The 15,479-nt window shown below is 40.3% G+C and overlaps 1 protein-coding gene across 1 annotated transcript in view; it reads left to right on the forward strand.

The window, feature by feature from the left end:
• LOC102813298 (erythrocyte band 7 integral membrane protein-like) overlaps positions 1-13,796 on the forward strand; it is a 41,639-nt gene extending 27,843 nt beyond the window's left edge. The window contains exons 5-7 of the mRNA XM_006865665.1: positions 795-998; positions 2,174-2,308; positions 13,534-13,796. Coding sequence (XP_006865727.1) covers positions 795-998; positions 2,174-2,308; positions 13,534-13,728 — 534 coding nt within the window. The 3' untranslated portion in view covers positions 13,729-13,796. The remainder of the gene's footprint in view (positions 1-794; positions 999-2,173; positions 2,309-13,533) is intronic.
• Positions 13,797-15,479: the final 1,683 nt, after the last annotated feature.

The following is a 15,479-nucleotide window of genomic DNA, read 5'->3' on the forward strand; positions in this document are numbered from 1 at the left end:
GGGAGCAGACAGCCTCATCTTTCTTCTGTGGAACAGCTGGTAGTTTCGAACTGCTGACCTTGAGGTTAGCAGCCTGATTCGTAACTACTACCAGAGCTCCTTAAAAATTTGTATGTAGCATGGTGTAAAGAATTTTTACCTAGCCCTTACCCTATAAAACCATTCCCAAGTACCTTTTGTTCCAGTAATACTGCCCTACTTGTAGTTCATCAGACCCTGGCTCTCCCATAACTCTGTGCCTTTTTGCATACGTATTCTCTCTGCCTCAGAGCAGTTTTGTTTCTTTCTTCAAGACTCAGTTCAGGGGTCAGCTCTACCACCCACAACTGTCTACCCCTGTTCTTTAAAGGCCTCCCTTGATTCCTCAAGCTGTTTTCAGACCTGATACCTTGGTACCTACTATCTGCAGCCTCTCTATTATTATTTGTTGGAACACTTGAATGGATTCATAAATTAATATCTTTTATTAAATACTTAAAGATGTAATTAACTTTCTGATGTCTTATTAAAGAAAACAAGCTAGTGTTTAAAGATGCTCTGGTTAGTTAGTTGGTTGGTTATGTGCCGTGGAGTCGGTTTTGACTCATAGCAACCCTATATAGGGTTTCTGAGGCTGTATATCTTTACGGAAACAGAAAGCCTCATCTTTCTCCCGCAGAAACGCTGGTGGTTTCAAACAGCTGACTCTGAGGTTAGCAGCCCAAGCCATAACCACATAGGGAGTAACATTTCTTAATGGTGTATTGAAGAAAGAGCTGGTTGAAAATTTTAGAATTACTTTCTGCATCTTGTAGATTCTCACCAAAGATTCAGTGACAATTAGTGTGGATGGAGTGGTGTATTACCGCGTTCAGAATGCAACCTTGGCTGTGGCAAATATCACCAATGCTGACTCAGCAACCCGTCTTTTGGCACAAACTACTCTTCGGAATGTTCTGGGCACCAAGAACCTTTCTCAGATCCTCTCTGACAGAGAAGAAATTGCCCACAACATGCAGGTGAGGCACATTGTTACATATCCGAAGTTGAAAAACAAAGCAAAAGTCAGTGCTTGTCTAAGAACCCTTTATTAATTCAAGCTGAGAAATAGTTGGCCTTTTTTGCTTCACGGCAAGATTCTCCCAAACTTCATAGAAGGATCTTTTTTAATACTAGCAGCTCATGGGTTAATAACACTCAAATATGCACATTATTTTTTATTCCTGCCAGTGTTATTTTCCCCCTCCCTTCAACACCACTTCTCCCACCCCCGAGTTAGTATTAACCTTTTCTATAACCTAATGGTTCAGACCCTGTTCAACAAGATAGTGCACGTATTGTTATAACTTTAGTCAATAGAATTCCCTATGGCTCTTTCCAGTCATACTGAGTTATAAATGTTGATTTACCCCCACTTCTCAAAAAAGTTTAAGAGTTATAAATATGAACTCATTATTTGTACAGACGTCATAGTGGATAAAATCTATAGTCTTATTTGACATCTATTAACAACCTTATGAAACAGATGGTATAGTATTCTTCCTGCCATTTTAAAGGGAGGAAGTTGAAGCAGAAAGAAATCACATGGCTTACACACTCACATTAGCTCAGGGTTTGACAAACTATGACCCATGGGTTGGTCACTGTTTTTTATGGATAGAGTTTATTGGAGCATAGCTCCATGCATTTGTGTATGTGTTATCCATGGCTGCTTTAAATTTATAATATCAGGGTTGAAAATTTGTGACAGAGACCACAAATAAATAATTACTGTATTTCTGTTTATGAAAAAGTTTGCCAATCCTTGCATTTGTTTATTGGTAACCGAATCAGGATCAGCTCTCGGTGTCCCCATATATAGAGAGTCTCTTTTGGATCCCCCAGTTGCCATGAGTTTATTCGGATTCACTGCAGCTTTGTATGTGTCAGAGTAGTGCTCCACAGGCTTTCCTTGGCTGAGTTTTTCAGAAGTAAATCATCTTCTGAGAAGCCTTTGGGTAGATTGGAGCCTCCAACCTTAAGGTTGACAGCTGAATGCATTAGCTGTTTGCCCCACCTAGAGACTCCCTTTGTCCTATGGGATAACTGATGTCTGTGTAAGTCTCCCCCAATGCCTTAACTGCTCCAAATCCCAGTGAAGGCAGCCTCTGTAGGCATCGGAACAATTCTAGCTCACCTTCTCTCTTCCCATCAGAGCACTCTGGATGACGCCACTGATGACTGGGGAATAAAGGTGGAGCGTGTGGAAATTAAGGACGTGAAGCTCCCTGTGCAGCTGCAGAGAGCTATGGCTGCAGAAGCAGAAGCATCCCGGGAGGCCCGAGCCAAGGTAATGTTTTGTGTGTGTGGGGGGGGTTTTTTTCCCTCTTTTTAATTTGTTTATCTTATTAAGGTTGCTTTTTGTTTTGTTTTGTTTTTGAAATAACAAGAAATAAGACATGCTTATTGTAAAAAATTGAAGTATTTAGTAAAGGTGAAATGCCTCTTTCCTCACCTCAAATCCATTTTACTTCGAGACTACCACTCTTAAACAGTGTCTGGATTCTTGGCGTGTGTATTTTCCAAAAATACACATTGTTCTGCACCTTGCTTTTTCCACTTAACAATGGCCAACCCGCACATATGTACAGTTACTTCCTTCTTTTATGACTATTCCATAGTTCATTCCAGTAATTTCTTAGGAATGGAAAATTAATTAAAAGTTGTGACTTTAGAGCAAATAGGCAATCTCATCTCATTAGTTTGCTACCACCCATTTCTTACTTGTTTTAGTCTTCTCTTTCATCACCTTTTTTCTCTGGCTCTTCCTTCTTTCCGTTTTCTCTTCCTCTTTTCTTTCTCTTTACATGTCTCTTTTTTGACACTAACCTTTTATTGTCTTTCTTTTCATCATAATCCTTGTCTGTGCCCTAACCCTGCATAGGCGATATAACCTCTTTACTGAGGCAATATTTGTTATCCTAACTTTATGAAGGACTTCTGGTGTCTCACTGTAGGATCAGCACTGGACTGCAAACTACAACGTCTGCAGTTCAAACCCACCTGCTGTTCCTTGGAAACTCTATACAGGGTTGCTATACAGTGAGTGGGAACTAACTTGAAGACACTTAACAACAGCAACAACTTTACAAAGAGACTCTACTGAAATGATAATACATCAGGATACAGGAACAGCCCACCAAACCCAAGGGTAGCGTGTAGAATCAGACCTCATCTGAATAGGAGCCAGGAACCAGAAATTTGTCAAGACTCAAGGGAGCTAATTATCCCATTCCCTGGGCCTCAACGCACTCTAGACAGCTCATGGTGAAGAAAGTCACACTCCTGTTTTACATGTCTTCCCAGTTGAACATTGGTGGTTGGTGGTTGTGTGCCTTGGAGTCGGTCCTGACCCATAGCGACCCTGTACAGGGTTTCCGAGGCTGTAAATCTTTATGGGAGCAGAAAGCCTCATCTTTCTTCTGCGGAATAGCTGATAGTTTCGAACTGCTGACCTTGAGGTTCACAGCCCGATTCATAACCACTATGCTACCAGAGCTTCTTAGTTGAACACTAGAGGACACAAATTCACCGAAGAGAGCTCTTCTTTGGCCCAGCTTTGTTCAAAGGGCAAAGTCAGATACTGCTAGGGTTCCATAGAGTCATGCCTGTGAATGGGGGTTCTCAAAGAAGGAGTAACCAGAGACTTGACACATCTCCTCAAATACAGGAGCATATCAATTTCTTGTTTTTGTTATTATTGTTAGAAAACAGTAGTGGGTAGTGCTAACTGAATGTTCTGTTCCACCATCATTAAGCCACAGATTGGTCATCATTATTTGTTGTTGTGATTAAATGTCCAGTTGGTTCTGACTCATATTGACCCTGTATAGGGTTTCCAAAAAGCAACTGGTGGGTTTGAACCACTGACCTTTTGGTTAGCAGTCCAGTGCATATCCTACAGCACCACACTGTCTCCAGAATTTTCTATTAACAATAATTTTTAGGTTTACCTAATATGGTAATTGATGTTTGTGATGATGGCTGGATGATACTGAAAACTCTTAAGTGTCTTCTTTCAAAACCAATACCATCATATTTTAAAAATTAAACTATAATTATGATAATATAATTCAATATGCCTTACTATAATCTCATTATTTTTTAAATTAGGATTGCTTTTACTAAGAATATATAATTAACCAAAAGCTGTATTTCCAACCCATATTAAATAATAGAATTTACCATATTGTCAGGAGGGAACAGTCGCTAGAGAAGGATGTCATGCTGGGTAAGATGGAGGGTCAGAGAAAGAGAGGAAGACCCTCAACGAGATGGATCAGCCAGGTGGCATCATTGATGGCATCAAGTGTGGCAGTGGTAGTGAGGTTGGCCCAGGATCGGACATTGTTTCGTTCTGCTGTGCATGGGGTCACTATGAGTCGGTTCTGACTCGATGGCACCTGACAACAACAACAACCATATATAGACTATATAGAATATCAGAGCCAGGAGGATGCTTAGAGAGTATCTTCCTAAAGTGACAAGTAGTATCCCAGATGCTGCCACTCTGCCCTCCTACTCCCATGCCAATAATTATCACAGCTCTCTTTCCCACTGAGCTTAGACTTGGCCTCAGAACCCTCTTACAGCAGTCCTATTATCAATGACAGCGTTTGGAATTGGGCCTCAAAATGAAACTTGCTTGCAATCCTGCTATTCAGATGTAAAGTTTAAGCTTAGAAAAATTAAGTGGTTTCCTCAAGGTCACATCATCAATTAATTAGTGGCCATGGAAATTACAACTCCTCTCTGCTCCACACTGTCTTCTCTGGGACTTCCCAGGATGACTTGAGCCTCTTTCACAAAAATTTTCATAACCTTGGAAAGAAGGTTCCTATTTTTCATTGAAACAAATTTAAAATGATAAGGGACAACTATTGGAATTCTGAATTTCCATACTCCTCCTTGGATGGGATTTCAGGGATAGTACAGAAAAAGTTCCATTGACCACAGCAGCGGCTGTTTTTTCTTTAAGATGAAGGTTAATGCATAGAACCACAAAAAGCTTAGGCCTTCTAGAAAATACAGTAATCTAATAACAACCATAAAGCTTATATTCAAGTTTCATTAAAAATAGGAGTTACAGTTTTTTCAACAAGTAAAGGAAAAGAGATAGAGTAGGAAAGTCTATAAATTAAGAGAGTTCAGAGAAAAAATCTCAAGTTCATTAACCATCAGGGAAATGCAAATTCAGATTACAATCCAATGCTGCACTAGACCTCCATCAGGTGGTAAGACATATCTACTACATACAATACATAAATAATAAATCTATTTATAAAAGCAAACAAATAGAAAATGATCAATTGTGGTTGATGGAGAAACTAGAACTCTCTGACTCTGCTAGTGGGAGTATAACTTGGTACAACCACTTTGGAAAACTGGTGATATATACTAAAACTGAATATAATGAACATATATGAACTACATGAGCTAGCAGCTTCACTCCTAAAAATGTATCTAACAGAAATGCACTCCTATGTTCATCAAAAGGCACATGCTACAACATGGTACAACAATGTTCTGTGGATAAACACATAGATAGATGAACAGGCTAACCAGATATGGGAGAGACAGTGGGAGCAAACCCACAAACATAGAAGGATTTGACAGAGGACATTTGTACATGTGTATTTGCTGTTTCTGCAAACACACTTGTAAGTGTGGTAGAGCATGTTGTTGTTTAAATGCTGTCGAGTGGATTTCAAGATGTTTCTGGTGGCTTCCAAGGAGTGGATGGTATGTTTAAACTACCAACCTTTTGGCTATCAGTCCAGTGCTTATCTTACAGCACTACACTAGAACAAACATAGGATAAAATAATGAAAACTTCTTAGATATTATCAAACATCTTATGAGGCTCAGGACCATAGTCTCAGGGGACACCATGATCTGTTGGCATAACATAGTCCACAAAGACAATGTTCTATGTCCTACTTTGGTGAGTAGCAATGTAGATCTTAAAAGGTCCTGAGTGGCCATCTAAGGTGCAGCTATTGGTCTCTCCATGTGTGGAAGAAAGAAGGCTGATGGAACTTGAAGATACTTGCAATCAATTAGTACAGTGGACTGATGGAAAGTGAACATCAGTCTCCACAACTCTGAAAGCAGAAGAATTAGATAGTCTCTAGCTACCATTTCTAACTGCTCTGAAGGGAATCACATTAGAAGATCCCAGATGGACTGGAAGAAAATGAAGAACAAAAGTCAAAATTATAAAAAAAAAAAAAAAAAATACTGGGCTTACTGGTCAGAACGTGGGAAAAAGATAAGGCTTTCTTCTCCTGTGAATATTAAAGCTTTGGAAACCCTCTATGGGGTCTATATGAGTCTGAAATGACTAGACAGCACTTAACAACATAAACTGGTCAAAAGGAGACTAAAGGAACCTGAGACTGTGGCCCTTGACTACCCTTCAGGTCTGAAGCGGAACTCACCCTCGTGGCCCAATTTTCAGACAAGCATTAGATGGTTATATATAAAGAGACAACAACACTAGTAAGATGTACTCACCATGGCATGGTCAACCACTCAAGGTCAACAGGGCAACATTTACCCAAGGACAAAGTTGAGAAGGGAATTGATAAAGGGCAGAAGGAAAGTAGGAACCACATGGAGGAAATGGGATAACTGGTTTTGCATGGAGGGGATTGCAACTACTGAGATCAAACAAAGCATGGGATTTGTTGACTGTACAACTGATGATCTTCTCTCTAAACCATCACTAAATTCACAATAAAAAGTTTCAACAACAATAAAAAGGCCTATAGAAAGTTCATTTGTTGTTGTTAAGTGCCGTCGAGTCCATAGGAGTACTTTATTATTGCTACAAATTGGAAACTACTCAAATGTCCATCATTAGCTGAAGGGATAAATTCCCATACAGGAATATTATTCAGCAAGGAGAATGAACAGTCTACATAAAATGCTCACAGACATAATGCGGATTGAAAGAAGCCCTTCACAAAAGAAGACAGATTCTCCCAAGCAAGCTCACTTAGCCTCTATTTAACGTTTTTATGTTGTTGTTGTTTAGTGCCGTCGAGTCGGTTCCGACCCATAGCGACCCTGTACAGGGTTTCCGAGGCTGTAAATCTTTACGGGTGCAGAACGCCTCATCTTTCTCCCGCGGAGCGCCTGGTAGTTTCGAACTGTTGGCCTTAAGGTTCGCAGCCCGATTCGTAACCACTACGCTACCAGAGTTCCTTTTTATAGACCAGCCCTTAATGTCTTAAAGTGTAAGGTCTTTTGCATTTTGCATTTCCCCTTATTTCCTTTTCGTATCTCAGAAAACTATGTACATGCTTTCAAAACGAGCTCTGGTAGTGTAGCTGAGCTGCTAACCACAAGGTCAGCAGTTCAAATCTACCAGCCACTAGGCTCTGCGCTTTGCAGGAGAAAGATGAGGCTTTCCACTCCCATAAAGATTTACAGCCTCAGACACCCTATGCATGGTCTCTGTAAGTGAGAACCGACTTCACAGCACATAACCACATGATTTCAGATTCATAGTTCTAGACGTAGTCTTCCATTCACTGAGCAGGCATAATGCAAAAAAAACAAAAAAATAGCAAAGCTCACCTTTCTTTGCTCTTCTCTCTGACCAGAGCATACAGTCTGCAGAAGGAGAGGGGCTGATGTGAATACAGTCTCACATACATGAAAATACCTGATTAAAGATGAAGGTCTATAAACACAAGCAGTGTTGATTGACACGGGATTTCTAGACATTTGGCAAAATCCCTGCACACCCACAAATAGCTTGCTTTGCTTTCTAAGAGTCTATCAATGGAATAGACTTACTTGGTCTATATTTAGACAAAGCCAATGGTGGTGTTTTCACATCTTTGGCAGCTGGTTCAGAGAAGCTTTTTCTGGTAAGAAAACATGTTACCCAGCTGGCGGGTCTGTCTTCCTATTCAAGAGCTTGTGTATTGATTAGTAGGGAGAGATGAGCTATCTGGGTACTTGGTCCATGACCAAATAAAAAAAGTGCCTAACTAGACATCTGAGATGACATGGAAAAAAGCCAAAACCTGGACTCCTTTGTGGATCTTTAGGATTAGCACTGGACTGCAGACCACAAGGTCAACAGTTCAAACCCATTAGCTGCTCCTCAGAATTCCTATACAGGGTCACTATCTGTTGGAACTGACTTGATGGCACCTAACAACAACATTGTTCTTGTGGCAAGCATTTATTTCTGCCTACTCTACAGTACATGCCTTGGACTAGTTACATGGTTCTCTTTGAACCTTTCCTCTTCTCAGACCTAGGTGGTACATAATGACTTGTCTAGATAAATTCAGGTTTTTATCCTCTAAACTGATCCCTTTTTCTTAGTAACTTCCATGTCCTATATCCCTTATCTCAGTTAATGGCACTAAGTGTGCAACCTAAACCTAGAAAGCTCTGGGGTTCAGCCTCTATTCTCCTGTCCTCCGACTTCTGCGGATTCTCCTTCTAGAAGAGCGCCCAAATCCTACTATCATGACTCCTGCCCACCTCTCTGGAGCAGTTCCAGTAGCTACTTTCAATCGCTTATCTTCGGATCTATCCTTAAACAGTCATCAGAGGATTTTCTGAAACTAGATCAGATGCAGTTACTTATTGACTAAAATCGTTCAGTGGCTTCCCATGGTCCACACAAAGACCAAACAACCTGGCCTTCATAGCTCTTTGGGCCCAGCCCCTGCTTGTATTCCCACTTTGCCCTTCTTCCTCTCACAGTATTGATCTGCTTGCAGTTTTCTAGAATATACCAGTTGTTTATTATACTCCAAGCATTTTTCATGTGTTTTACCTGGAATGTTTTTCTTCTTCTTTGTTCAAATAGTAAACCTTTCAACCTTTAATCTTAACCTCCTCACCTCAACCTTGCCAAAAATTACTTTCCCTTCCATGCTAAGTACTGGCCACTTGTATCTATTATCTTATTTATTATACTGGAACAGAATTGTTTATTTCCATGTCTTCTCTTCGTGGTCAGGAGTTCTTTCAGGCTAGGGATCCCACATGCTATCCCCATCTCTTACACAGAACGTGACACCTAGAAGGTCCCCAGATTTTCCTGTAGGTTGTTGTTAAGTGCCATTGATGTGATTCCAACTTATAGTGACCCTGCATAAGGTTTTCAAGGAGCAGATGGGGGGTTTGAACTACCAACCATAAGGTTAGCAGTCCAGTGTTTATTCACATAAGTGAATGAACCGTTAACACTTTAAGATCCATTGAGGACAGTCTAGTGAAACTGCTTTTAATATGATGATAATGGTATCTTTGTACCTTTTCTTCTCCTAGGATTAATTAAAAGTAACTGCCTTGATTTAGCTTCTAAATTTGATCATTGGTCTTTTATCATGGTGACACTATACATACCAAAACTGCTTCTGAACCTTTTCTGCATTAAATTGGATTCAGACATCAGGTGTTGACTTGTCATGCACCATTCCTGTAGTCAATGTTGTTTATTGGTAAGTGCTGTTAAATTGCTTCAGTACTGCACCAGGAGTCTATTCCTGTATATATCTGTTGTTGTTGTTGTTGTTAGGTGCCATCAAGTTGGTACTGACCCATAGCAACCTTATGCACAGCAGAACAAAAACACTGCCCGACCCTGAGCCAACCTCACTACCGTTGCCACGCTTGAGTCCATCGATGCTGCCACTTGGCCAGTCCATCTCGTTGGGGGTCTTCCTCTGACCCTCCACCTTACCAAACGTGATATCCTTCTCCAGTGACTGGACCCTCCAGTGAAAATGTCCAGAATATGAGGGACAAAGTTTGGCCATCTTGGCCTTTAAGGAGCACAATATATATCTGTAGCTATACCTATATCTAAGGAGCTCTGGTAGCGTAGCGTAGTGGTTACGAATCGCAAAGTTGTAGTTGTTGTTGTTAAGTACCGTTGAGTCAGTTCTGACCCATAGCAAGCCTGTACAGAGTTTCCGAGGCTGTAAATCTTTACGGGAGCAGAAAGTCTCATCTTTCTCCCACGGAGCAGCTGGTAGTTTCGAACTGCTGACCTTGAGGTTCGCAGCCCGATTCGTAACCACTACACTAGTGCTTATCCTACAGCACCACACCAGGACTCCATATCTATATATTGTTTTTGTTATTAAGTGCCGTCAAATCTGTTCCTACTCATAGAAGCCATGTTTTGCATTTCCAAAACTGGCTGTTGAGTTTGTGGTCTAGTGCTTTATCCCACAGAGCAACACCAGCGTTCCATATATCTATATAGTCACCTCCATGTATAGTTTTAACATTTAATATATCTCTGCCTTCCTCACAATGGTCCTATAAGCAATTGTTTCATTGCATGTATGAGAAACTGAAGCTCAGAGATATTAAACAAGCTCTTTTAGGAACATTCAGCTAGTAAGTGTTAGAATTCGGGTTTGAATGTAAGAGCTTGTAATTCCAAAGCTCCTGCTCTCTACCACTCCAGTGATCTTCAAACTTTTTTTGCCCATGTAACCCCCTAGAAGAATATAGAAAAAAGTTAAGATATAAATTTTTTCATCATTTTTTTAAAACTGTTTTATTGTGAATTATGTGATATTTTACATGGGAGAACATTAACTTTACATTCATCCTATTGTATATCATTTCATTGCCATGGTTACAATCCCCTACAGGCATCATCAACCAACCAACCTGCAAGCCTTCCCCCTGGTCATCAGCACACAGCCCCTCTCCCTCTCTGGGTCTAGAGTCCCCAGCTGTTCCATCTCTCCACGTCATCATCTCTGCCTCCATCTCTGGAATCAATGCTTCTCTGGGTAGGCTCCCGCATTCCACTCTTCTCCCTTGTTGGTCCCAGGAACCTCTGCTCCTAAACTGCAAAGTCAACCACTCTCCTCCTTTTGCTACAAAATGTCTACCTTTACTTTTCCAACCCTCACAGTCAGTCCTGATAGCAATTATTCACTATTGTGCCACTTTAGAGTCATTCCTATCTCCTTTCGTCAGCCCTGCCCAGACAGTTTGGATACTATTCCATGGAGATTCTACCTTCCTCCATTCCCTCTGGATCTAGGCTCCCTTTTGAAAGCTTGTAAGCCAGTTACCTCTTGCCTTCGCAGTCCCCCCATTTTGGGTAGCCAATGTCCAAAAGTTGCCTATCCCTCTCTACCCTTGTATCGAGGGGGTGGGAATGATCCTCACTGTAAAGATTTGTTCCCTCTTTTGAGCTACTGCATCCATAGGTGTAGGTCAAGTTCATCAAATTGTATTAGATTACTCTTTTTTTTCCTCTTCTTTCTTCTTCTAGTTGAATTCTGATTCCAGCCATAGAAGCCAGGTCAAGTGGGTATTAGCTGCAAATGTGGGTGTTTTTGTGCATCTCTCCTCACTTCTTATCTGCTGGACGCTTCACTCTCCACTCTTAGTCCTCTGTGGCTATGTCACTGACTCTGGGCCTAGGTGTCCCCAGGTCTTGCCACATTGCTGGCCAACCAGGTCTCCACCCGGGTTCACAGGAGTCTGTTGACTGTTGTAGGGCTTAGCTCACAGTTTCACTGCTGTTTTTCCATCACTTCCCCTTATCGGTGACAAATGTGGTCACCAGTCAGAGCACATGTCTGCTCGTGTATTCCCATTGAGTCTTAGTGTTGGAAGGGGCTTTGTACTGAGGGGACCTGACCACTTGTACTTGCCTTGATGTATCATGGGCGAGCAACCTGCTTGGTCTTCTAGTTGTTTTGTATTTTTCCTATTGGTCTTTATTTCAAGAAGTATATTCTGTTCTTCTAGTCGCTCCAGGCTGGTCTGCTTGTCCTTTCAAGTGGAAATTTCCCACCTCAGAAGATTCTGGATGGGGTTCAAGATTCCCCCTATGGTCATATGTAATGCAGAGGCTCCACAGGAAGCCTCCTTCAATGGGAACATTGTAACCCCATTTTAGGTATTCCAATCAGTTATAGGCAGAAGACAGACTTTGATTACTTTTTAAGTATTTCTTTTTTAACCTTTTATTGTGATTGTAGTAAAAGTTTATGGAGCAAATTGGTTTCCATTCAACAATTCATACACATTGTGCTTTATGACATTGTTTTTTGTCCTCGCAGTGTAACAGCATGCTTCCACTTCCTTCCTGCCTTCATTGCTCTCATTCATCCTTCTTTCCCTAATCATTCCTGTCAGCATTTATTCCAGGGCAAATGCCTTTTGATTTCATATGCTTGGTTGTTCTAAGGAGTAAGTATCTTCCCATGTTATTGTACACCCTTTAGGCCTGTCTATTGTTTGACTGAAAGTTGAGTCTTGGTGGTGAGTTCAGAAATATTGACATTTTAAATAAAGCCACTGGCATCATTCTTTTAAATGTATCCAGTGAAATCTAAGTAACCATGATTTAATGATCTATTTTAAAATGTATGAACTAAGTCTTTTTTAACAGAAATTTCATCTAATATATTTTATTAATTACTTTTTTGTCCTAATGTATAAGATGTTGCATATATGAGTTAAATTTTCTAAAATTTCCTATGACTATAAATAAAAAGCCCAGGTAGTGCAATGATTAAGCATTCGACTGCTAACTAAAAGATCAGGGTTCGAATCCACCAGCTACTCCATGGGAGGCAGATGTGGCAGTCTACTTCTGTAAAGGTCACAGCCTTGGAAACCCCATGAGCCAGTTCTGCCTAAGTTCTGTAGGGTCATAACGAGGAGCAGTCAACTCAATGGCAATCTGTTTTGTTTCATTTGATTCATAAATACTTCAGTATTTCTTCTAAATCAAATATAATTTTATCAAAAATGCTTCTCTTAATGAGAGGAATGAGGAACTAACTCATGTATTTAGATTGCTAGAATGAGACAGGATTCAAAATCTAATTCTTTCCTGGTTTTCCCTTGTTTATATATAAGGACTAAGAAACCTCATCTCCATAAATAAATAGATGGAAATGGAAGTTTTGGTTAAAGTAATATTATGCAATTTTTAACATTCTGAATTCATATGCTAAAAAAAAAAAATCATACAGTGATCGTTCATTAGCAACTGTTTTTAAAGATCTGTCAGCTTTCAGTTGAATAAGTTCCTTTTGCCTTTCTTTGAAATCAAAGAACGGACTTCAAAAGGATGTGAGTCCGGTGGTTAGTGCCATTCACTTCCTCAGCACCTATTTTTAATTCTCCTCTGTTGGGTACCATGGCATATGGGAGAAGGGCCATAGGAAAAGACTGTGTCTGGAGTTCAGGCACATACTCAAGCAAACCATATGTAGAAAAAAAAAACAGAAGGAAACTGAGGACCACCTGAGGTGTACACGTTGTTGTTAAGTGCCATCACGTTGGTTCCAATCCATAGTGGCTGTATAGGGTTTCCAAGGAGTGACTGGTCAGCTTGAACTGCCAACTTTGCTGTTCAAACTGACTTTGCAGTCCAGCGCATTAACCCATAGCACCACACCAGGACTCCATATTCCCGTTTAAAGACTGCTGCACTGCATCAGCACCATGCGACTTTCTCCAATTTCACTTCTCTTTTCCACTGTCCCATAGGTCATTGCTGCTGAGGGAGAAATGAATGCATCTAGAGCTCTGAAAGAAGCCTCTATAGTCATCACTGAATCTCCGGCAGCCCTTCAGCTCCGGTACCTTCAGACACTGACCACCATTGCTGCTGAGAAAAACTCAACCATTGTCTTCCCTCTGCCCATAGATATGCTGCAAGGCATCGTGGGAGCAAAACACTGAGCCACAGCAGAGCCCAAGGCAGAGATGAGCTTTCCCCTGCAAAGGATGAAGTAGGGGACCAAATTTGCCTTTAACCTAAAAGAGACGAGGGCAGGGAAACTTGAATTTTCTCCCTCCCTTTCCTTTTTACAGATGTTGATGTTCTAGATGTTCTAGAATGTGTAGTGATCATAAAAACAGATGAAAGAATTTTTAGCTTGCAAAACATACTGAGAGAGAAATAGCATGATGGCTAATATAAGACATCTCTTACTCTTCAAAATATTGAAAAATTCTCAAATTTTAGTTCATTAAGTAGTAGATCAAATCCCTCTTCTTTTGGCTTGCATTGCATTGAGCCATTCTGCGCCCTCTACCAGCATCCAGGCCAATGGCAGGAACACAGGCTATAAACACCACCTGATGCCCCCAGGCTGCATAGATGCTCTGCAGAAAGTGATCACCTTCTGCCATAGCCAGCTTCTCTGGGCCGCATGTGTGCCTTACTTCCACGAAACCTTCATTGACAGAAAAGTCCTAAATGTCTGTTTACTTTTTAAACTGAAATCGTGTTTTAAAATAATCCTCACTTAAGGGTAGGCATTTTCTGGTTAAGATTTATAAAAATTTTACCTTAACTTTTCAAAGCCTTTTAACCTTAAAAAAAGAGTCCTTTTTAAAAGTCCCTTTAAAAAATAATATATGTATGTTTCTTATTATTTGATTCCATAACTTTTTTGAGTAAAATGATTTCACTATGGTCTGTCACACCAGGTAAATATTTTGTCCCCAAAGTACTTGTTTCTTACCCTTGCCTATTTTCATATATCAGGTTTTTGATTTTTTAAAATAAAACTTTCTCAAATTTTTATAAGCAATTGTTTATATGCCCATTTGAAAGCATAAGAACTAATATACTTCATAATATCTTCAGTAAACCATTATATTTTACTGTCTGCCTGCTATTAACTATTGCACATTATAAAAGATCATGATTACCAACTGAATCATTAAATAATCAAGAATTCATAACCTATTGGATACATAATATCAGATTAACTTGGGTAGGTACTATCCAACAGGATATCTATGTAGATTTATAGATTTTCATTTTCAAAACCCAATCTCTTTGCCTGGGAGTCTTTTCTGTCATATATGTTGATACTGAAGGAGTACTTAACTTCTCTGCCTTACAGTTTCTTGGTCCTTAGTATAAGGAAGCACATAATATTTTGCAAATGCCTGTGAATCTGAGCTACCTGACATTCTTCCTACTAGTCCAGAAGGCTGACTAGGGTGATATTTGTAACACATCCTCTTAGAGGTTGTGCATTTGCCGAGAGACGCCTCAGGATAGTAACTTCCTTACCCAGCCAACCTCCCCATCTCTCCTTTGCTGGATCGGTCTCTGACATCCCCAGCCTGTGTGTCTCCTCCACACCCCATGTAAGTTTAGTGTAGAAAGCCTTGAACCACCCTCTCTTCATGTATCCCTAACTGATTTTATTTAAAGTATATGGAACATTTTGACTTAGAACTCAAGTTGTATTTCTATTTTAAACTTTAAGTGATGGTTTTCTCTGATTTGTGAGGTGTGCCTTGCCTTAACTACTGAGGACCAGGAAATGGCCCTATATTCTGGTTGAAAATCTCTTCTCAGCTATAGAGTAACAATGCTTTTGGTTCCTTGAACTTCTGAATCTCCAAATACCAAACCACCTTTGTCTTCTTGCCTTGTGAATCCACAGCTCAGTAGGTTGGAATTAATTGCT

This window comes from Chrysochloris asiatica, unplaced genomic scaffold (assembly GCF_000296735.1).
Source record: "Chrysochloris asiatica unplaced genomic scaffold, ChrAsi1.0 scaffold00081, whole genome shotgun sequence".
Lineage (NCBI taxonomy): Eukaryota > Metazoa > Chordata > Mammalia > Afrosoricida > Chrysochloridae > Chrysochloris > Chrysochloris asiatica.